Source organism: Dama dama, chromosome 7 (genome assembly GCF_033118175.1).
Source record: "Dama dama isolate Ldn47 chromosome 7, ASM3311817v1, whole genome shotgun sequence".
NCBI classification, from domain to species: domain Eukaryota; kingdom Metazoa; phylum Chordata; class Mammalia; order Artiodactyla; family Cervidae; genus Dama; species Dama dama.
The window spans coordinates 34014545-34040059 of NC_083687.1; the positions used below are offsets into that span (position 1 = coordinate 34014545).

The 25515-nt window shown below is 40.6% G+C and overlaps 1 protein-coding gene across 4 annotated transcripts in view; it reads right to left on the reverse strand.

Annotated features, from left to right (window-relative positions):
- Positions 1 to 25515, reverse strand: part of CARMIL1 (capping protein regulator and myosin 1 linker 1) — a 303752-nt gene that overhangs the window by 152756 nt on the left and 125481 nt on the right. For all 4 annotated transcript variants that reach the window (XM_061147461.1, XM_061147460.1, XM_061147459.1 and 1 more), the window contains 3 exons: positions 20768 to 20818; positions 15560 to 15619; positions 7233 to 7354 (listed from right to left, as the gene is read on the reverse strand). In XM_061147461.1, the coding sequence (XP_061003444.1) occupies positions 7233 to 7354; positions 15560 to 15619; positions 20768 to 20818 (233 nt within the window). The remainder of the gene's footprint in view (positions 1 to 7232; positions 7355 to 15559; positions 15620 to 20767; positions 20819 to 25515) is intronic.

Genomic DNA, 25515 nt, shown 5'->3' on the forward strand with positions numbered 1-25515 from the left:
GACTAGGGAGCTGGAGGTGTCTAACAAGGCAAATATTCTCCATGTTATTTAGTTCCTTCATAACATTAATTTTATTAGAGTAGTTAAAAACTAGTGTGTTCCACTTAATAAATTATCTAATAATAATAATTTATGAATTATGTATATATTAAATATAAATTACTAATTTTCAAGGAACTAAAGCACAAGTCTCCTCTTCTGTCCTTCAATAGGACAAACATCCATCAAGAACCTGAGCATCGCACCCTGGAAGAGCTGTCCTCTTTGCTCTCTTGTCCTCTGGACTACAATCCCAGGGAGCTTGTGCTTACCAGACTGAAGGCACTTCAAATCAGTTAGCAAATCATGTGGGACAGCGAGGAGGGGACAGAGAAGGCTGGGAGCTAAGTGGGAACCAGGTCACAGGGATACCTCAGAGGTCAAACGAAGGGGTGGGGGTTTCATTCTCCTGGCAACGAGGAGAGGAGCCACATAGAGACTGCACAAGGAGTGTGAGATGAACAGACAGCATTGGAAACAAACATGTACAGGGGTCAGAGAGAAGCCTGGAGCAAACTTTGGAAATAAAGAGAGTAAATAACTTGAGAAATGAAAAAGAACCTCCTGAGACTGTTAAGAGCCCAGGGAGAGTGAAAGTTCTGAAATGCTGGTGGCAGCAAGCTGAGCAGCTGTGGGATCTTCTCCTGCACCTCCCGGCTGCCCAGATGCGGGCTGGAGGCAAGGCAGACTGCTTGCTGCAGTGAGGCAGGCTTTCCAGGCAGGCGAGCCAGGAACACAGTGGGGACAGGAGGAGTGGAGGATATTGACAGGGCCCCGCTGAAGGGATGGACACCGTGGGGCCTGGTGGACAGGAAGGGAAGGGAAGGCAGAAAGGAGGTGGAAAGAGGGTGAAAGTCAAGGGATCCACGGCCAGGAGGCCCCCCAAAAGTCCAAGTATGGGTACCTCCACCGAAGAGAAAATGACATAGACTAGGGACTGTAGCTCAAGAAAGATGACAAAATAATGATTTCACCCCCAGGAGAAGCCGTGCCAGGAGATGACAGGCCGAGGATATGTCCATCAAGGGTAAAGTGGGGAGGAGGGAAGAGGCTGTGAGGAAGGCTGTCGGCAGGTTGGAATCACCCAGGACCATGAGAGGCCCTGGGTGCAAAGTGTGAAATAAACATATGAAGTCATACTAAACATCATTTTAATCTTTTTTTTTAAGCTAGTTGAACATTATTTTAATCTTTAATGAGTTAAAAAAAATGCTGGATATGTGTATAATCCTCACCCTTATGAATTCCAATCACCTTGTAGAGAAAAATGTTCCCAGTCACTTCCATTTTCTAATTGAATGAATATTCCAGATAAAATGTGCTGGAGTCTAACAAGTTCCCTAGTTGTCCTGTTCTACTCCTAGAGAAAACCTCAAATACCTACCCAAACATTTAAGTACAAGCATTCTGCTAGCATTGAAAAATACTCCTACTTCTTTATAATCTTTATGATTGAAACATATGACGATATAACCAACTGAAGTCAAATGCCAGTAATCCCTTCAAATTCTTGGGTAAATTATGATATCCCCTAAATGCAGCATAATTTTTCTCTATTTCACCTGAACACATCTGCAATTAACTCCCACCATTCTGAAAGTTCTTAATTTGGGGGCAACTGTGGGTTTAAGAAGATGTTCATAATGAAAGTGATATGACAGAATCTGGCAATTTGGAATGGTTCACCCTGGTTCAGTACCATCATTCTGGTATTTTCTGGTTACAAGAAAGCAAAGCCAGCTATTATGCAAAGATGGAGTGGAGCAGTTGGAAGCAGAAGCGATTACACAGATGAATTAAGTAAACCATGGACACACTAAACTAGATTTAAGTCTGGCTTTAACTGAGATCACATTTGTCTTCTAAAATCTTGCTTTATTTTAGCTGAACTGTAGAGCATGTTGTTTCAATGACACACAGGAGGAAATTAAGCTAGTCAAAAACCAAAAAAAAGGCAGGAAGCTGGAAGGATTAGATATAGGAAGATGGCAGCCTAGGATTATAGTGGCAAATAAACTAATCTGGTTCAGAAACCAGAGTCTAATTTTATTCCCAAAACAACATAGAAAGTCACACTTGGGGGCAGAAAAAAATCACCTGGAGGGTGAGGGAAGCAGCTAGTGTAGACGTCCATGTGAAAGGCTTCCTGCTTGAGGAGGCTACACCTGGCATTTTCCCTCACCTTCAAAACCACTCTCCCAAAGTATCTGTCTGAGCTTTACCAAGTAGCTCTCCTCCTATAACAGTTCTCATTTTTCTTTTTTTTTCAGAAAGGAAAAAAAAAAAAATTAGGTATCAGGGACTAAAGGAGTCTCACGAAACAAGTGTATTTATTTACACAAGAGAGAAACTCATAAGAACTAAACATCCAGAAGGCAGGAACTGTTTCTTTTGTATCTAACACGAGACACAGAAAATGAGGAAAGGAAAAATCTACCCCACATGAGTTATGCCTGCAGCAAAGTAACAGCAAAGAGCCATCTGTGTATGCACCACAAGGCACCCGCTCACATATGCTCACACACACACACCATGCATGTCTGACAGAAAGACAGACATGAAATTGCTGTCAGAAGAAATGTCATAACACGTAAACCAAAATCCTAGCAAGCGGATATGTATAATACATCCTACCACTTACTAATAGGTGGCACCTAGGCAGTTGAACCAACTCCATTTACATCGTGTGTGCTTAGTCACTCATTCGTGTTGGACTCTTTGTGGCCCCACGGACTGTAGCCCACCAGGCTCCTCTGTCCAGTGGAATTCTCCAGGCAATAATACTGGAGTGGGTAGCCATTCCCTTCTCCAGGGGATCTTCCCAACCCAGGGATCGAACGCAGGTCTCCTGTATTGTAGGTGAATTCTTTACCATCTGAGTCAACAGGGATTATGTGCATTTAATTTACACAAGAGTCAGAAAATAGTTTACGTGGCAAGAATAGTGAACTCAGTTACAAGTATGCCTGCTCTCTATGCAAACCTCACACTTACATTGTTGACATGGGAAAAAATATACAAATTATTTTAATCAGGTTAATTAATTGGTTTATCAAAAATTTACTTCCAGCGCTCACCCTATATAACATGTAGCTGTCTCCAGAAGAGGACATGTTTTATTGATGCAAACCACACCACAAAGGGGTACCTACTTCTTTAGAAAAGTATAGAAACTGCCAGAGTCTATAAAGCACCTTTCCATTGTTGACCCATTAACTCCCATTTTGCCACTTCTCTTCACAATAACCTCATCTTTTCAAACCTAGGGCTTCCCTGATAGCTCACTGGTAAAGAATCTGCCTGCAGGAGACCCTGGTCCGATTCCTGGGTCAGGAAGATCCGCTGGAGAAGGGAAAGGCTACCCACTCCAGTATTCTTGCCTGGAGAATTCCATGGACTGTATGGTCTACGGGGTCACAAAATGTAGGACAACTGAGTGACTTTCACTTTCCTTTTCCTTTTCAAACTTAACCAGCTTTTGACTTGAAGAGGGATTTGCAATATCATTCCTATCATGGTAGTAAAGACGCACTGTCCTAACTTACTGACACTATTACCCAGCCAACTTCCACACTGTCACGTATATGAAAGAATAATCCAATATGCTGAAAGCCTGAGAAGAAAATCATGTTAGGAGGTTACTGTTGTCTTACCTAAAAAAGGGTGTATTTGCCACATTTAACAACAAAAAATCAAATTAAAGAAATGCAATCAATTTACACACAAACATAAAATAATTTAAAAACTCATAAACATCAAAGAATCTCCCTACAAACATCACCCATTTCCTTCCCAACGTGGAGGCTTTCATCCTGGTGCTTCCGGGTAAAGACAATAGCAGGCCAAACAGCTGAGATTTGGGGAGCATTTGTTAAGCAGTCACAGGAGTTAAGTTAATCCTCACAAAACTGCATGACTATCATTATTCCCATTTTACAGAGGACACTGAGGCATGGAGAAGTACATTAATCTGCCTAGAGTCTCACCCCCCCCCCAAAAAAAATATTCAGACAATCTGACACCTTTCAGTTCCATTTTGGGGCTCTCTTCCCCCAGGATCATAAAGCAGTGCTACAAGACTGCCTCTCCCTTAAGAGTAGCTGTCATTTTATTCTAAAGTTGAAAAGCCCTCACTAGCTCCCTACTGCCAATCCCAGAGGCTTTTATCTGGGCTCTCTCCAGGCGGCTTTATCTTTGTCTCACAGTGATATCTGCAGTCTCCCAATTCTAACTGCAAGAGGCTGGTTGCTGTCCTCCTAAGGCAAGCAAAGTTGCAGTTGCACCTGCCCTTGCATCTGCCTCCAGCCTCCAACCTCTGCCATTTCCCCCACAGAACTCTCCCTGGGGCCCACTGCCAACAACAGCCAACCTCTCAAAACAAAGAGGAAAAAGTGTGAAAATGTTAGTTGCTCATCACGTCTGACTCTTTATGACCCCAGGGACTGTAGACCGCCAGGATTCCTCTGTCCAAGGAATTCTCCAGGCAAGAATACTGGCGTGGGTAGCCATTCCCTTCTTCAGGGTATCTTCTGGATCCAGAGATGAAACCCGAGTCTCAGGCAGATTCTTTACTGTCTGAGCCCCGAGAGAAGCTCAAACAAATCAAAACAGACATTAATCAAACATTATTTTCTTGACATCCCAAATTAAATGAGATTTTCCTTTCTGAAATCTGAAGATAGTTCACTTTCTTTATGTTTTTCACTCATCTATGTTCTCAAGTAAACATCTTCTAAATTAGTTCTAACTCATCCTAATGACTTAATTTACTGTAAACAAAACAAAAACAACAACAAAAAAAAACCCCTAAATTTTTAGAGAACAGCCAGGGTTCCTGAAGGCCATAACACAAAACAACTTCCTGAAGGGAAATTCCATTACAAGCATCTCTGTGAAACGGATTAAACAACACTTAGGCTACAAATATTTCCCCTAGTTTCTTCCCAATATCATTGCCATAGAGATGAAGCCTCCAATGATAGTGACTATCACACAGCAAAGATGGAATGTTGACAAAACAATGCTAATAGTGATTTGATGTTTAAATTTAAATTTTCTTCTTTATTTTATGTAAAGATTAAATTTTGCTTATTTAATGAAGTCGAGGAGAGATGTAAGGGAGGGAAAGAGGAAGAGGGAAACATATATATATATATATATATATATATATATATACACATATATATATATATATATATACAGCAGAGATTCTGATGCAAAATCTTAATTTTAATTAAACTTCTTCATTTTTTTCCCTACCTGCATTCTGAATATACTCAAGGGAATTGGTCAAATTTTATAGATATTTTTGTACTATTTTTATATGTTTGATTTTTAATTTAATTTTATTTATTTACTTTGGCTGTGCTGGGTCTTGGCTGATGTGCTGGCTTTTCTCTAGCTGCAGCAAATGGGGACTACTCAAGTTGTGGTGCAGACTTCCCACTGAGCTGGACTCTCTGGTTGTAGAGCACAAACTCAAGAGCATGGGGAGTTATGGTATGTGGGCTTAGGAGTTGCAATTCCCAGGCTCTAGAGCACAGGCTCAATCGTTGTGGTGCATGGCCTTAATTCCTCTACAGCATATGGGATCCTTCCAGATCGGGAATCGAACCCACATTGCCTGCATTGGCAGGCAGATTCTTTACCACTGAGTTACCATGGAAGCCCTGTATATTTGATTTTGATCATGGATGCTATTTTCAAAACTAGATTTAAGTAAAACCAGAAATTCAGTTCCTGGCAGGTATCATTTCATTTATACATAGCCAACCTTAGATTATTCAAGAACGGATTATGTGAACTGAGGCCCTGGCTGTGTTTGTCCTGATTCGGCCAGTTCCTAATACCTGTTCAGACTCTTCTTCAATGATCAACCTCTACCTGAGCAAGGAAGCAGGTGAGGGCTGAGGACCCAAAGTTCCTATGATGAGCTCAGGTGATACATTTGATGGACAAATAACTCAAACAAAGCTTGAGCATTCCAAGTATAGTTTCATATTTTCCAACTTACTATGAGTGGGTCATTTGACCTTACTGGGGACATATTTTCTTTTGCTGTTCTATATTATTTATGTAAAGGATCTATTTCCCTTCCTGACAACATTGACTACTGGGAACATAGATGAAAAGATACCCCCTTCTTCAATTCTTTCTAATCACAACAACCAACACCAATAGAATTATACATTTCCCAGGCCAACCGTGTGGAATACAATTAAGGAACTTCACAAGTACAGGCAGAACATTAAAGTCACAAGACACTCAGAGTTGATTTTGACAGGCTAACTGTGCATGTTGGGTAGGAAAGCTGCTGTTTCACCTCAGCCAATCTAACTCCCCCTTTCCAACAACCCATGTACTCCCTAAGTACAAACTCTCTTACCCAAGCACATAATCCTGGTTTAAAATGCTTGAGAAAAAAATACGAGGGCATGTCCAGGCGAAATGTACTTCTAGCCTTGACATGTATTTCAGAAAAGTGAAGAAAATGAAAGAGGCTGTTTGATGTTCAGTTTTGTTTGTAAGTTTCCTCTCACTGAACAGAAAAAAAAATAATAATAATAAGGAAAATGAAGAAAATAAAATTCTTCGTTAACATTATACTTGATGCCTCCCTATAAAGCATTCAGCCCCAGACATTCTGCTAATAGCTGTGAGGAAAATTCATACTAGGGTAAATCTCAGATTGTGTGCTCTGTGATGACCTAGAGGGAGACCCAAGAGGGAGGAGATATATGTATACATGTGGCTGATTCACCTGGTTGCACGGCAGTTAACGTGACATTGTAAAGCAATTATATTCCAATAAGAAAATAATTTTTTTTTAAGTTTGTGTTTTAGTCTTAGCAGTAGAAGTTAAAGGAATACCAAACTCCTTCCTCACTCCATGGAAAAGGAAATGGCACCCCACTCCAGTACTCTTGCCTGGAAAATCCCATGGACAGAGCAGCCTGGTAGGCTACAGTCCACGGGGTCGCAAAGAGTCGGACACGACTGAGCGACTTCACATCACTTCCTCACTCCGGCTCTTTAAAGAGCAGTCACATAGAAAATCTACGACACAGGATTGAGCCAGGGTTTTGATGGGTAACGTGTAAAAGAGGAAGGAAGCAGGAGAGAGGAAGCCGATGAAGGGCAAGAGGAAGGCTGTCTGCACTCTGAGGGAGAGCCAGGGCCCCGGGAGAACTCACACTGGGGAGAGGCCAGGGAAGATCTTGCGCAGGTTGGTGCCGATGTGGGCCAGCACCTCGCTCACGTCCTCGGGCGATGCCATCTTCATGGAGATGCTGCACTTCTCAGTCTCCACAACCATCTGCAACAGCCGGGCGGGACACTGCTTAAGGAGGAGTCCAGTTCCTTACATTTCTTTATTTTAAAAACTGTAAACTATATACAGTAGCGCCGCACCCCCTTATCCTTGGGGAAACGTTCCAAGGCCCCCAGTGGAAGCCTGAAAGCAGACAGGACTGAAGCCTATATATATGCTATATTTTTTCCTATACATACATGCCCATAATAGAGCTTAATTTATAAATTAGGCACACTAAAGAGATTGACAGTAACTAATAATAAAACAATTATAACCATAGACTATAACAAAAGTTATGTGAATGTGGTCTCTCTCAAAACATCTTATTGTACAAATCCTAACGCCTTTTCCATCTTTTTTTTTTAGTTGAAGCATAGCTGAAGTACAGTATTATATGTTATGGGTATCTAAGATACTGACACAACTTTTAATGTTTGTACTCCACTTATAGTTATTATAAAATATTGGCTATATTCTGTGTTGCACAATATATCCTTGTAGCTTATTTTCTACCTAATATTTGTACCTTTTAGTCCTCTACCCACATACCATCCCTCCTTCTTCCTTCTCCTTCCCACTAGTAACCATTAGTTTCTCCTCCAGATCTGTGAGTCTGCTTTTTTGTTATATTTACTAGTTTGCTGTAGTTTTGAGATTCTACACATAAATGATACCATACAGTATTTGTTTTTCTTATTTTACCTAGTATGATCCCTCCAAGTTCATCCACATAGCTGTGGATGGCAAAGTTCCATTCTTTTTTATGACTAAGTAGTAGTATACTATGTGTGCATGTGCATATGTGTGTACATATCACATCTTTGCTTCCATTCACCTGTTGGTAGAAACTTAGGTTGCTTCCATTCCTTGCCAATTGTAAATATTGCTGCTATGAGCACTGGGGTGCATGGATCTTTTCAAATTATTATTTTGGTTTTTTAGGATATATACCTAGAAGTGAAATTCCTGGATCATATGGTAGTTCTACTTTTAGTTTTTTGAGGAATCACCATATTGCTTTCCACAGTGGTTGCACCAATTCACATTCCCACCAATCATATATGAGGGTTCTCTTCTCTCCACCTCCTCGCCAGTATTTGTTATTTGTGTTCTTTTTGATGACAATCTTTCTGACAAGTGTGAGGTGGTATCTCATTGTAGTTTCGATTTGCATCTCCCTAAAGATAGCAATGTTTTGCATCTTTTCATGTGCCTTTTGCCCATCTGCATTTCCTCTTTGGAAAAATGCCTATTCACTTCTGCCCAATTTTTAATAAGATTGCTTGTTCTTTTGATGTTGAGCTGTATGAGCTGCTTATATATGTTGGATATTTACCTCTTATCAGTCATATCATTTGCAAATATTTTCTCTCATTCACTAGATTCTCTTTTTGCTTTGTCAATGGTTTCCTTTAAGGCCTTTTCCATCTTCATTAAGCAGTCATCACATTCTGGCTATAACTTTGGCAATTCGAGATGCAACAGCAAAATAGCACAAATTTCTTTTTCTTGCCTCACAGTTTCACAGATAGAAGATTCGTTCTTACCACGGATCTAAGCATCCTCAGCATATAATTTTTTTCTTTCCTTATTAAGTCAAGAACTTTCACCTTTTCATTTAAAGCACTCTGTGGCTTCTCTTTGGCACATCCAAATTGCCAATATTATGACACTTATGCTTCAGGGCCATTATAAAATAAGGGTTACCTGAACACAAGCACTGAAATACTGTGACAGTTGGTCTGATAACCTAGCTGGCTACCATGTGACTAGTGTGTGACCAACACCGAATGAAGAGATGATTCAAGTCCTGGGTGGGATGAGGCAGGACAGTGCAAGATTTCATACATGCTTCAACAGCATGTATGTCAGACTACTCAGAACAGCATGAAATGTGAGACTTATGAATTATTTATTTCCAGATATTTCCACTTTTCCAACCATGGTCAACCATGGGTAACTGAAACTCTGCACAACGGGATACTTCTGTGCTCACGCGGATATATACTAATAGAATACCAGATTTTAAGAGGAAATTTCTTCAAATAATGCTCTTAATTTTAAGACTCAAAGAACTGTCTGGGTAGAGTGGTTAGTTTGTCAGAAATAGCCAGAAACTGAAGCAAGTGTCTCTTAAGGGCCAAACTGCAGATTCAAACAGATCCCCTCTATGATGGAGAGTGAATATCCACATTTGTGGGTGACTTCTCCTTTTACCAAGATTTTACCTTGACTTACAAAGTCTGTTATATCCCTACCATCTAGTGTAAGTAAGAATACCTCCTTTGGTGAGTACAGGAGGACAAGCTGGTAGTTCCATTTTTGGAAAACATGCTTTAAAAACAAGACATCATGAGATATTTAAGTAAAAGGGTAAAATCTTTTCCCTGATAACAAAAGAAAAATCGCGTGTTATAAAAGCTTCAACTTTTCTAAGAGAGGATATTTAGAAGGGATTGTACAAAGGGAACAAGGTTAATAAAATTCATGCTAGGTGAAGACTCATTTCTATAATTATCTGCTGGAGATGTCCAAAACTTATACCAAAATGCTAAATTGAGTTCATATAGCTAGGCTTACAAATAAGTATAAAACAACCTGATAGAAAAGGGTAGGTCACAAAAGAGACCTTAGACTGATTAGAAACACATTCCAAATAAAAAGTTGTTCAAGTCACTTCTTTTTAAGGGTAAAAAGATACCATTATCTTAGATCTCAAAAATATTAACGTAAAATGCAATCCCTTTGATGATCACTGCATCAAAATATCCTTGTATATTTACTCCCTGTTGCTACTTAATCTGTACAAAAATATGATGGGGAAACTCTACCCTTAATGTGCAACTAAACAACTGGATTTAAAAGAAGCTTCTAGATTCGCTCTATGTGTGTGTGGTCTTATGTGCAACTCCATCCTATCCAACTCTACAACCCCATGGACTGTAGCCCACCAGGCTCCTCTGTCCATGGAATTTAGGTGGTCCTAAAATTAGCTTTCTGGTGGCTGAGTGGTAAAGAATTATCTCTGGTTCAGGAAGATCCCCTGGAAAAGGAAATGACAACCCACTCCAGTATTTCTGGCCTGGAAAATCCCTTGGACAGAGAAGCCTAGCGGGCTTACAGTCCATGGGGTTGCAAAGATTTGGACATGACTTAGCAACTGAACAAAAACAAAAAAATCAGCTGAATTTTAAAAAATAATCTGTATTTCAAAGTGCTTATATTAAAAGAAAAAGCAACCCAATTTCTTTGTCGAAATGAAATCAAAGAAAAAGACTTAAGTAATTTAAGTCCCTAAATGTTACTTTTTCATAAGTACCCTTAGAGGAATCTGTTAACAAGTATTTAATACATACCAGCTTTGTAACAATTAGTTGGCTCCCTGTATAAAAAGCATTTTTTTAATCCCAATTTCCACCACAGCACTGCCTTTGAAATTCTCTAGACAAAGACTTCATTGGTCTTGCAGAAGTTGGTCCAAGAGATATTTATCCCAAAAAAGGCAGCAAGCAATCTCGTACGTGGAGGTAGTTACTGATGTGACACTTCAGTGATATGTCCTGAGTAAGGCTAAAGCTGCTGATGCTTCACACACACCTATCCGGGCATACGTATGTTTTAAAAAGCCAGATACTCAAAAAAAATTAAAAAAATAAAAAGCCAGATACTCTGTGATACAACCTCCTTGTCTATGTTCCACACCCCACCCCCAACCTTCCCACAACAGGTAATTATATTTTTCACTATAATGTACTACTTCTTTCATCACATCTAGCACATCTATTCAGTTCATAGTTTGGGTATGGATAATTAGGAACTAGCTTATTCTAATTCCACTTAATCTTAACACCTAATCATCCTTAATTGTACAAGATTCAATAGAATGACAGGGAAGGAAAAAAGGTGACAGGTGGGAAGAATTGAGGCCTTCGAATTCAACCTCACATAAAAGAATTCATCCAACCTTGCATAATATGTCACCACCTTTGCATAATGTGAAGATGACAACAAAGTGATAGAGGTGAGACCAACACAGTAAATCACTTCATCAGAAAAATGAACTCCCTCTCAAATATCCCTCGCCCTCCTACTTCAGTTGAGGGTAAAACAGAATGTTTGAAACAATTATTGCTTTGACACCTAGCAGAATATATTCCCTGAGTCCAATACACATTTAAAATAGCAGTCAGCACTATAAACACTAGTATCCTATTAATATTTAAGGTTCAAGTTTCTAACCCCACTCTGCCTCTTGCTTAGACCCACCTGAGTCATCTTTAAGAAAAATGTTCTTACTAAAGTCCAACCAACAGATCTGTGAAGCGTTTTTCTTGCAACGGAAATAGCTATAGGTGGTTTATCAAAATCATTCTGTGACACAGCAAACAACCTTACAATGTAAAAAAAAAAGGAAAAAAATTTAGCAGCTACTTCAGTTGTATAAAAAATGGTCCAAAAATTCTATAACTATAAAACTATACAACCACTGATCTCTATTTATCGACCATGATAGAAAGAAAACTTGAACATCAGTGCTATGGCAAGGAGACTTGCAAAATAAGATGACGCTCTCCCACATTTTCACAAGAAGGAGGAAAAGAACAATAGTAAAAGTCACATTTCACAAACTCAGCACCAAATTCACTCACTCTCACTAATATATCATGAAATGTATATATCTCCTTGCATCTTATCAGAATTTACTATAATTAAATGATAAAATTGCAGTGACAGAAAAGTTAATAAATCCCAGAAAACACTAAAAAAAAATGTTCTGTTCAAGGCCAGTCAGGCAGATGCCATCATTCTTATGATTTCACATCAGAAAAAAAAAAATCCAGAGACATCAACGGTCCTGAGGTAACACAGGTTATTCGTTCTCAACCTGTAGGACACAACAGAACCAAATCCCCACCTCAGACATATGGAATCCTAAGTGTCGTGAGTGAATACGTGGGTGTGTGTGTATGTGGCAGAGGAGGGAGTGCGGCTGCTGGAGGTGCATTTTTTTCATTTTTTATACAAATTTTAAAGGGTACACTCCACTTACAGTTATTGGAAAATATGGGTTATATTCCCTATGCTGTACAACACATCCTTGTAGCCTGTCTTACACCCAATTGCTGAGGCATCAGTATTTTTAAAAAGCACCACAGGCAATTTTAAAACATCAAATCTTGAATCCCACTAAGTGACTCATATTGCCAGTGTCTGGATTGCTAGCTCCTTCGTGAAAACAGTCCCACTGTTGCACTATATAGTGATTTTATTTTCCAGGTCCACACCGTGCATAAAGTCAGCCTGAAGTGATGCTGCAGCGCTGCCGTTGTGGTACTCACAGCGACAGAACAGCTCCATGGGGCTGAGGTGATTGCCTTAACCCTCATTCCTCCGAATGCTGGACATACTGAAGGCGCAGACCGTGAGCATGGTAAGATCAGTTTCAGCAGCCACATGCGAAAATTCGTCTTGCTGTATCAACATCCTTTCTCATAATTAAATAGCACAGTCTAATCATATTCTGAATATAACCTTGGCATTGATATTTCAATAGCACCCTTCTGTTCCCATCACAACCCCAAAATCATAAACATAAACATTCCTGAATTAAGACCATCAGGAAGGCCCTGGCTATGTCATCATTCATGAGTGATCACTCCTGCATATGTTTGCCCATTTGGACAAACATATGGAGCTGTAATTTTCCTTCCAAACTCCAGTTCCTGGAGAATGATAAACACATAGGCTAAAACATTGCTTTAAGATGAACTATGGAAAAGTTCCAAGGATTTGTATGTAATCTCAATCAACATAAAGTGACAATTTCGACAATTTCTTTTAGGAGTGTTATCAACAAACTACACACACACACACACACATTTTCTTTAGAGCTGTTTTTTTTTTTAATTAAGTAGAAGGAAATAAAAACATCAGAGTAAGAATCAATGAAATAGAAAACAATCAATGAAGTCAATAGAGAAAAGTCAATACAACCAAAAAGCAAGTTTCTTGAGAAGACCAAAAGAATTGATAAACCTCTAACCAGACTGCTATGGAAAAGAAAAGAGAGAAAAATCAAATCATCAATATCATGAAAGATATTCTACAGATAATTAAACGCTAACAAGTGGATACTATGAACAACTTTATATCAGTAAATTTGACAGATATATAAGACTTGTATACCAAAAGCTACAACAAAATACTACCAAGATAAATTTTAAAAGACCTAACAACATGGAGAAATAATTTTCTTGGATCAGAGACTCCATTTTACTAAGACATCAGTTCTCTCCAAACTGATTCATAGACACAATATAATCCCAATCAAAATCCCAGCAGGCCTTTTTGTAGAAACTGAGCTGAGTCTAAAATTCATAAGGAATGCAAAGAACATAGAATCACTAAAACAACTTTGAAAAAGAACAACAAAATGGGAGGACTAACACTGTGTGATTTCAATCCTTGCTATAACAGCCACAGTAATCAAGACAATGCAGGATCAACACAAGGACAGACAAACAGACTAGAGGGACAAGATTAAAGGGACCAAGGAGACCAGAAAAAGACCAATATTTATGTGTACAATTGCTCTCAACAAAAGTGAAAATTCAGTGGGGAAATGACAGTTTCAAACAGACATTACTGGAATGAGTAGAAATATATACATTAAAAAATTGATCCACATATTGCTTTGTATACAGAAATTATTAATACTTCAAAATGGATCATAGACTTAAATGTATAACTTAGAGCTATAAAACACCTGAGAAGATATAGACCATCTGTGACCTTAAGTTAATCAAGAATTTATTCAATATGATGTCAGCATGATCCACGAAAGAAAACAAACAAACTGAACTTCATCAAAATTTTAAAATTTGGCTCTTTGGAAAGCACTGTAAAGAAAATTAAAAAACAAGCCACAGACCAAAAGAAAATATGTACAAATCATACATTTGATAAAGGATTTGTATCCAAACTATACAAAGAACTAGTAAAAGAACAAGAACCTAATTTTTAAAATGGCAAAAGATTTGAACCAACACTTAAAGATACATGACAGCAAATAAACAGATAAGACATTCAATATCTTTAGTCACTAGGAAAATACAAATTAAAAAACTACACATCTATTAAAATGGCTAAAATTTAAAGCACTGATCATACCAGTATTGTGGAGGATGTGAAGGAACTGGAACTCTTACACAATGCTGGTGGTGATGTAAAATGGTACAACCACTTTGGAAAACAGTTTAGCAGCATCATAAAAAAGATAACAAACACCTACCATACAATTCAGCCATTCCACTCCTAGATATTTACCCACACAAACTAAAAGCCAATGTCCAATCAATGACTTGTAAATAAATGCCCACTGCACCTTTGCTTGTCAGCCAAAAGCTAGAAATGACCCAGATGTCCATCACTAGATGACAAACTGATACAGTCATACAATGGAACACTATTCAGCAATAAAAAGGAATGAGCCATTGAGATATGCAACAAAATTAATCATTCTCCAAATAAATACACTGGCTAAGAGGAGGCACACACACTATGATTCTACTCATATAATATTTCAGAAATTAGTGGCTGAGAGCAGATGCCTATAGAAGATTACAGATGAGGGGGGGCAAGAGGAAATGTTTACTAAGATGCATGAGAGTGATGCATGGGAGTGATGAATATGTTCAGTATTTTGATTGTGGTAATTGTTTCATGGGTCCACATGTCACAGCTTATCAAACTGCACACTTCAGTTGACTGCATGTTACATTTCAATAAAGCCATCCTTTAAAATCTATATTTTATTAATATCAAAAAATTCTCTTAATCACTCTATTCCCAGAAAGATCTTACATAGTATTGTGGAATAGCTATGAAATTTTAGTGCTAAAACTTGTACAACATTTCTAAGGAACAGTACTCTCACATCTACATTGCCAGGTAACATAAGAGCTCATTAGGTCTTTCCACACTAAATTAGGAGAGTGAACTGCTTCCTTTTATCACAAACTCCTGACCTCCGCCCACCCAGCCCCTGTTCAGTCTCTCTTTCAAAAACTCCATTTCCCCTTATCTTGTTTTTCCACATTATCTCAAGAAACTTTCATTAGTGAACCAAACAGAAGGTATTATCTGGTTTCAGAAACTCAAGAAAGGTTCTGACCTTGGAATAGTGACAAACAGGTTGTTCATACCCACCTGAGCTGGCTTGCTGCAGATGACACCGTGAATCTCCAAATAGCTGAATGTTACCTCGAGCTGCATTGAGGGAGGGAGAGGAAAGACAGACCTGTAATAAGGGTGTTTAAACCTATAATTCAAAGTAAAAAATGCTACAATTAGAAATAGTCCAAGTGCAAACAAAATATTGGGCATCTTCTGAAGGTAGGCTGGTTTAATATCTCCATTCATTCAATATGATGTGACCTTTGACCTATCGTATTTTAAAAAAAAGCATTAGTAACTTTCCTAAAGGGCCAAAAGGAAATGCCAAGTCTGACTTTTTAAAATTTCATCCAAGGACAAACCCCATGGAAAGTTTCTGTACTTCTACTCCATTATTTATTTACTGAGGAATGACTATGAAGGGAGCCATCTAAATAGACTTTTTTCTCTTATTTCAAGATGTTGCTTTAGCAAGTCAGATCAGGATAAAGACACTGTTGGTTTTCCCTTCTTTCTAAACCCTTACCCCTTTGGGTTACATTCTGACCACTTATTGGAGTCATCATTCTTTCCACTATCTTTCATTAAAGTTCCTATTTTAAATGGATTTAGGAAAACACAGTATTTAGGAATTTTAATCTGTGCCCCAATGAAACACAGTTATTAATAAATAAAATTCTTCTGTCTCTGTATATGCATAAATTATGATTTATTTCCTATTTTAATAACACATGCTCCTTCCTCACTTCTCCTATAATCAGCACTTTTTTTTCTTCAAAATATCTCCAGTCTCTCTCTGCCTATTTTTCCTGGAAAACGGCCACTAATCTTTCTCCCAGTTTTTCAGTGTTTCATCTGAATACAGCAAACAGTCACAGAACCGAGGACTAAAGACAATGGGCAGAACTGAGTTGGATCAGTTTATTTCACTCTCTTGCTTTAAAACTAGAAAAATAATGGGGAAAGAACCAATCTGGAACCACACCCATAGGACCCATAGCTCTGCCTGCTGGTACCTTTATACGTTTGGTAGGATCAATTTTAGAACAGAGGACCCCTGAATCTCCAGTTAAATGCTTTGAAGTATGAAGATGAGGGCGGGAGGTAGAAAGATAAACTCATTGCTTCATCATTGACATCACTGAACCAACAGATAGTTACAGAAGGCCTACTGTGTGCCAAGATGGGCAAGAGAAATAACACATTTATCTCGTCCTCCCAGAGTTAAATGCAGTCTTGGAGGCACCTCTTAAACATTCGATTAGAGTGGATGTCTTCTTCCCTATCGTTATCAAGATCAATACTTGGTGAGGTCTGAAAACTCATTTAAAGCAGGGAATTAGTTTCTAAATAAAGCATATCTCTACCTTCCCATGTATTTCAAATTAAATCTTATTAACATATTTTCATCTGCCAGCCTTGGACATAGTGTCAAAGTTTCTTCTTTGAGTCAAGCCCCTTGGGCTGGCCCCTCAAAGGCATTTCCTCTGTGGGCCACACTTGGAACTGCAGAGCACCCAACTTTCAATGAAGCTCTTTAAAATGAAGTGAGAACTTGGAAGACAAGGGAAAGCAACACGAGGGTGTAAGTTCTCTAGGTTATTATATTCTCCATGCCCCTGGCCATTAACAGATGCCTGGTCCTTAACATGACAGTAGTATTTTAAGTGAATTATTTGATCAACATTCAATACTTCACAGATGCTCTCTCTTTTTGCAGCCTATTTCATGGATATGTGAAATACATATATTTTTAATTTAAAACTGTAATTATAACTGCTCTGAATAGGTTTGGAAACAAACCACGGACTCTTAGTGGGCATCTCATTCAACTGGGGGCAGGTGTCTGGAGAGGACCTGCACTCTCTTACAACCTGGCAGCTATGAAGATGCAGCTGGCAGCGGTCAGCATCACTGGGGCTGGCATGGGCAGCTGTGGTCAGTCTGGCTGGGAGAGGTCAGCTGGAGGTCAGTAAAGATGTTCCTGCTGCCCCTCAGGGCTGTCCCTGGAATAAACCAAGTGCCAGAGAGCCAGGAAAGCACTGAGACATTCCAGCTAGGCCCTGAAGAATGACTTCAAGTGTGTCCAACAAAGAAAAATGGAAAAGGGAAATCCAGGCAGAAGAAAAAGAATCTGCAAAGGCACGGAAGGATTCAGAGAACAAGGGCAAGGCTGAAATGGAAAGGAGACTCTGCAGTTTTGGGGATGAGGAAGGGAGGACAGGCTGAGTCTGTTATTGATCATAACAGTCATGGGTTATTGATCTTAACAATCAATGAATGGTGAGGAGGGGAGTCCCTGAGACATACGGACTGATGTCATTACCAGCTCCAAGGCATTCTCTCTAATCTCACCCACGGCTCTTTTTAATAGGCCTGTGCTCTCAACCCCTGTCGCTGACCTGCCCCTGACTCCAGGCCACCCTGAAGACAGCTTAAAGAACACCACTAAGCAGGAGCAGGACTAGTGAGGAAGCGGAGACACAGGCGGGCGCAGGAGACCTGGGGCATCTTTAAGAGAGAGCCACAGACACTAGGAATCGGTTAGGGAAAAGGAAGGAATGGGCCCAGACTATCAACAGCTCTCTCGCCATCCTCTCACTCACCCCATCTCTACTCCCAGCAAGACAGGCCCCACCAGACAGGCAGCAGAGCGAATCTAACCATGATTATATGACGCTCCGGCGGGAACTCCCACTATTCTGCACGCAGTGACCCATGTCGTGACTGCCCATCTTTCTGGCCAGTTTCCCCTCCTCCAGAGCCGCCTCCTCAGTCCTGGGCCCTCACCCCAGCTCCCCAGATGCACTGTGCTCTTGTCAACTGGTAAACCTCTGAGCAGTAACAGACTCCTTCCACTGCCTGGTTGACATGGGGTCATCTTCCAACCCAGCTTCCCTGCGGACGCTCCCCTGACAATAACCCACTCCCATCCCCCTAAGCAGAGTTGGGGCCTTCTGGGGGGAATGGCAAAGTTCTATTTCTTCATCTGCGTGTGACTGCAGAGGTCTCCACTCGGTGATTAATCACAGAGATGCACATTTCTATTTTGCACATTTGACTGCGCATGAGGTACATTTGACTATAAAGAGAGAAAAGAAAATGTTTAATTAATCAGTCCTGAAGAACAGAGAAGAAACCTGTGCGAAAACCAGAGGCTGTTGTACACTACTGTTCTGAATATAATTATTTCCCCAGAAAAATGAATGTCATTGACACTGGCTCTGCTTCTTAACCAAGGTATGCTGTGACACATGAAAACCAACCTCCTCTCCAGGGCAGCCTGCCTGCGGGTCACTCTGAGAGAAGGCCTGCCTTTCTTTCTTTGTGATGCTGACAATATCAGACATCAGAACCAACGTCCAAATTGCCCTAGCCAGGCCAGTGTGAATGTTATATATATCATGGGAAGAAAGTGGCCATTTGCTCAAGAGCAGAGCAAGGAAGGGGCAACAGAAGGGAGACACATGACTCTTCAAGAGGTGACACCCCTCCTGCTGCATCATAACATTTTTAATTAGGGTAAACATATCATTCAGGAGCCTTCCAGTCAACAGACTGCTTGACTATTTTCCTTCCACAATTAACTTTTCACCAGCACGATAATGGTTAACTCACTTCCTTCTATCCTGCCTTCAGGCACTTTAGCGTACAGGTAATTTAGTCCAAAATCATTTACATAATAACTGATTTCATTTATAACACATTATAAACATAAAGCCTCACTCTGTATTATCAAAAGGGGTGGGATAATATAAAGTCTCATTCCTTAGAGAAACTGTGTAAAATTTAACATTTGCATGATTAGAAAGAAAAAAGGCATCAGGTACCCACAGCCTTTGATTAGCAAATAGTGGGTTGGCACCTTCTCAAAATTCAGCGGAAATCATGCAAATCATTAGTCTGTCAGTCCTGCAAGGTCCACTTCATGACAGCACTGTGTCCAGCACATAAGAAAGTATTCACAAGACTGTGGCTAAATATTGAATTTTAAAAAGAAAGGACTAGAAACATGATGCAACCCAAACATCATAGTCCAATGAGGCTGAAAGCATCTTCCAAACCTTCCCCATCTTCCTGGGTTTGTCAGCAAGTGAGGCAAGTTCCGCTCAGTATAAAGTTGAAAAGAGGAGGCTAGTGAGTCTAAATCTTTTCCCATTCATTCCTTGCAAATATTCAGATAAGCCAGCTTTGTAGTCTTTGAGCTCTTTTCTAATAGCTCACCTACAAGGCTACTGTGAGAATTGAGTGAGATAATGTACTTAAAATATACTTGGTAGATAACTAACTAAATTCTGGTGATAACAATGTAGTTTTAGGGACGCAAAGCCCCTACTCCCATGGTTGATGAGAACCATGCACCTGTCACTAACCGGTGTAAGCCTGACCTCAGGCAAGCTACTGTCCCTCCCTGTGCCTCAGTTTCCTCATTTGCAAGACAAGAAGAATAATCAGACCTACCACATGGTTTTCATAATTTGTTTTTAGGGAGGTCATCTTATTTACTAAAACAATTTTCAATAAATGTAGTTATCATTATCTTTTTAGGGAAAAAAAAATCCCAATTTCTTGTCACCATTCAATTCATATCCTATAAAACGGGTCAAAACCTTTCTGTGATCATAAAGAAAATAAAAGAAGTGATTATGGTGCCTAATTCACAAGTTATCAGTTCAAATGCTAATTTGCACCCTATAATGAAGGACATCTTATGGAAAATGTTAGTCTTTTTTAAAGAACCAAGTGGTATCCTGTTATTTTCTAGAGGCAACACCTCTAAAACTATATTTTTAGTTATTTTTTAGAGGCAACACCAGACTCCTCCACTGAGGAGGACTGGGTGGCTACATTTCCGGTCATACACTCTTTATGAGTTAGGACGGTTATTCCCCATGTGTCAAAGCCTTAGAAAAATGGGCCATTATTAGACCCAAGGAAATAAGAACCAGACTTGAAGAAAGTGTAAACCCTGCCCCAGTTGAGAGGAAAATCACTGAAGTTCACCAGCCCTGAGGATACAGAGCACGAAATGCTTCACTGCTTTTCTTGGATGCTCTACACAGATAGGGAGACAAAGGAGATATGCAGGTGCTTTCGGGGGAGGAGGAGGGAAAATAAGGTTGTGCAAAGAGAGCTCTGGACATACTGGTCTAAATCGTAAGTCTATGCAACTTAGAAGCGAGTGTGTGTTGTGTTGGGCTGTGTGCGTGTGCTGGAAGGAGAAAACTCATCAACACTCACCTTGGTGGGAATTCGCGCTGTGACGAGGAAGGCTCGGCATGACGTGAGCACCTGTAAGACAGACGTGGCGGCATCAGTATAGATACCAGAAAGTGGGCTGGTGGGCTTTGGTGTGACCCACAGGCCGTTAGATACTATAGCCTGGAGAGGCTGGGCTCCCGAGGCTTCATGTAAGACTAAGTGATCTGGGACAGCTTACCAACCTTGTAGGATTATTAACTTTATCCTAAGAATCACTGGATGAAGGGCTGAATTGAACAGATCACTTGCCAAATCTCAAGACAAGCAACCAGTCAGCAGCCCCAAAGAGCCACAGATTACTCCAGTTGAGGAAGCAAGACAGGGCTCAGAGATACTAAAATACATATGTTTTATGCATACCAGGAGCCCCACTATCTCAACAGCAAACTTAATGAAAAAGCCAAGTACTCATTCAGCTTTCCAAAATACAACTGCCACCCAAGGTTGCCCACTTGCTTTCTGTTCTCTGTCCACTAGCTGATAACATTTATATAATGCACAGGCAGCAAAACAGGCTATTGTTCCAAGAAGTCAACCCTGACTCTGCTTCTCTGCTATGCCTGTCTTAGTCCTAGAGAGCACATTTATGGAAGCTTCCATTCCAATTCTCAGCCCATGGGGTCCCGTATACCTATAGGTACCTCTTGCCTAGCAGGTGCCCTAGAGAATACTAAGGCTGGGAATAATCTGAACTCCTAGTTCACACCTGAAGCAGAGCTCCCAGGCCACCCACCACTTTTAGTGTCCAAATGTGCTGCTCTGCAACCCAGAGGTCCAGGCAGGCCTGGGAGGGGGGTCGGTCTTTGCAATAAAGAAAGCAAGCGGACCCCAACACTTCTCAAGATCTGATGGGAGACCTGTCTTTGATTTTCCAAAGAACTCCCCTGTCCCTAAGTTGATATTTAGTGACTAATGCACATGGGCTAGTCTAAGAATGTTAGATTTGGACAAAACTGGCTTCCCTGGTAACTCAGATGGTAAAGAATCTGCCTGCATTGTGGGAGACCTGAGTTCAATCCCTGGGTTGGGAAAATCCTCTGGAGAAGGGAATGATAATCCACTGCAGTATTCTTGCCTGGAGGATTTCATGGACAGTGGAGCCTGGTGGGCTACAGTTCACAGAGTTGCAAAGAGTCAGATGCGACTAAGTGACCACACTTAGAAACTATAAGTCAGGGAACCTGAGGACCAAGTTGTTACAGAATTTATCCAGATTCAAGCCAAGGCTCATCCTGTTCATCCACACACAGAAGGTGAATCCATGGGTATGCCTGTGGCCTGCTCTGTGCCTCTCTCTAGTCTCCCAATTCCAAACAGAAACAGTGTATTTTCTAGAAAACTGCTTTGAATAATCATAGGTCACCACTATGAGGAGTAACCAAGTCAGGACCCTCTGTGAGAAAAATGACGAAGGGAGACAGCCCGGCAGTGGCTGGGAGAGCCTGATAATGAGCACAGGGCAGGCAGAGGGGGAGGGACACGGCACACTGCGAGACTTTCCACCCAGATGTCTTCAATCACACGTCTTCACAGGGTTCTTTTCTACCTGGGGACATTTTTGCTATGATTTTAGAGGGGATGTGCTCTAAAAGACCTTTAATTAATAACTTCTAAAAGTGGAGGCAACAAAAGATATCTGTATGTGAATATTCCATAGGCTGTGAACCACAGTTCTTTTCCCAAAGAAAAGATCTTTTCCTAAGGCCCAAGAAAACAACAAGCAATAGAAAGGGGAGAGGTGTGTAATAAGTGGGGCCAGATGAGTGAGCAGAGGTCAAAAGTAGCCCGGGAGTAGCAGGACTGGCTACATAACTTCAGGGCCCTTGTTCAAAATTATGAGGAATTTTAAGACAGTGTCAGAAAGCATTAACCCCAGCACAGGGCCCCCCAGAGAAGGATGCCTTGTGCAACTGTATAGGTCACGAGATCAGGAAGCTAGCCCTGAGTAATTGCTACCATATACAAACATTCCCTATGTGCCATAAATGGGCAAACATCCTTGGATATGTTAATACATGTAATCCTCTCCATAACGATATTCTCTGTCACTATTTCCCCCATTTTTCAGACAAATAAACTGAGACTCTGATGTAACCAAGGGCAAAAGTTGGATTCCTACCTAGCTTTGTCTGTCAACTCTAAAGCCTATGTTCTTGGCCATTAGGCTACCTTTACACATCCCAATCCAATCATACCTTTAGGTACTCTAGATCCTGACAATTTACTTAGATTTGGGGTAGAAAGGTACAGCCCAGCAGGCAGCCTGTGACTGGGAGGAGACTCAGAGCTCCCAGCTCAAACAGTATCTTCCTTAAAGTTCCAAGTTTAAAGGAATTCTCTTTTCAAATCCAAGAATGACCTGGAGAGCTACATTTTTTTCAGTCATCCACATTGGCATCACTACCCAGGAAGGGAAGCAGGAAGAAGAGTTTGGCTGCCTTAGGGAAAGGGCAAGAGGCAGTTTTGTTGTCTGAGACACAAAGGGTTCCGTGGTGAACATCTGACAGTCAGAAAAAGCCGGGACAGTAATAGAAAGGGAGATAAAAGGCGTCAGAAACAGGCGTAGTCACTCACCTGTTGTTGTCACTCGCTTAGGTCTAACAAACAAGTTACCTGTGCTAAATTACAAGATCAGGACTCAGCTTTAAAGGATGAAAATTCACCTTCTGTGAACTAAGACCCTGCCCCACGTTCATCTTTTTTCATTGAAATTCAGTTGACTTACAAAATTGTGTTAGTTTCAGGTACATAGCACAGTGACTCAGAATTTTTGCAGATTCTACTCCATTATAGACCATCACAGGTCAGTGAGTATAACTCCCCGTACTCTACAGCACATCCTTGTTGCTTATTTATTTTATATACTGCAGTTTGTATCTGCTAATCCCATATCCCTAGCTTGTCCCACCCTCCTCCCCCCAACCCCATTGGTAACCACAAGTTTGCATTCTGCATCTGTGAATTTGTTTCTGTTTTGCATATACTTTCATTTATATAATTTTTTAGATTCCACATCTAGGTGATATCATTTTTCTGTCTTATTTCACTAAGCATAATATGCGAAGAAGAATACTGTGTGTTCTGTGGCAAGAATACACAGAAGAACTGTTCAAAAAAGATCTTCATGACCCAGATAATCACAATGGTGTGATCACTCACCTAGAGCCAGACATCCTGGAATGTGAAGTCAAGTGGGCCTTAGAAAGCATCACTACGAACAAAGCTAGTGGATGTGATGGAATTCCAGTTGAGCTATTTCAAATCCTGAAAGATGATGCTGTGAAAGTGCTACACTCAATATGCCAGCAAATTTGGAAAATTCAGCAGTGGCCACAGGACTGGAAAAGGTCAGTTTTCATTCCAATCCTGAAGAAAGGCAATCCCAAGGAATGCTCAAACTACCGCACAATTGCACTCATCTCACACGCTAGTAAGGTAATGCTCAAAATTCTCCAAGCCAGGCTTCAGCAACACATGAACCAAGAACTTCCAGATGTTCAAGCTGGTTTTAGAAAAAGGCAGAGGAACCAGAGATCAAATTGCCAATATCCGCTGGATCATCAAAAAAGCAAGATAGTTCCATAAAAACATCTATTTCTGCTTTATTGACTACGCCAAAGCCTTCGACTGTGTGGATCACAATAAATTGTGGAAAATTCTGAAGGAGATGGGAATACCAGACCACCTCACCTGCCTCTTGAGAAACCTGTATGCAGGTCAGGAAGCAACAGTTAGAACTGGACATGGGACAACAGACTGGTTCCAAATAGGAAAAGGAGTACGTCAAGGCTGTATATTGTCACCCTGCTTATTTACCTTATATGCAGAGTACATCATGAGAAACGCTGGACTGGAAGAAGCACAAGCTGGAATCAAGATTGCCAGGAGAAATATCAATAACCTCAGATATGCAGATGACACCACCCTTATGGCCGAAAGTGAAGAACTAAAGAGCCTCTTGATGAAAGTGAAAGAGGAGAGTGAAAGTGTTGGCTTAAAGCTTAACATTCAGAAAACTAAGATCATGGCATCTGGTCCCATCACCTCATAGAAATAGATGGGGAGACAGTGGAAACAGTGGCTGACTTTATTTTTCTGGGCTCCAAAATCACTGCAGATGGTGACTGCAGCCATGAAATTAAAAGACACTTATTCCTTGGAAGGAAAGTTATGACCAACCTAGATAGCATATTAAAAAGCAGAGACATTACTTTGCCAACAAAGGTCCGTCTGGTCAAGGCTATGGTTTTTCCAGTGGTCGTGTATGGATGTGAGATTTGGACTGTGAAGAAAGCTGAGCACAGAAAAATTGATGCTTTTGAACTGTGGTGTTGGAGAAGACTCTTGAGAGTCCCTTGGACTGCAAGGAGATCCAACCCGTCCATCCTGAAGGAGATAAGTCCTGGGTGTTCATTGGAAGAACTGATGCTGAAGCTGAAACTCCAATACTTTGGCCACCTCATGCGAAGAGTTGACTCACTGGAAAAGACCCTGATGCTGGGAGGAATTGGGGGCAGGAGAAGGGGACGACAGAGGATGAGATGGCTGGATGGCATCACTGACTCGATGGGCATGAGTTTGAGTAAACTCCGGGAGTTTGTGATGGATAGGGAGGCCTGGCGTGCTACGATTCATGGGGTCGCAAAGAGTCGGACACGATGAGCGATTGAACTGAATATGCCAAAGCCTTTGATTGTGTGAATCACAACAAACTGTGGAAAATTCTT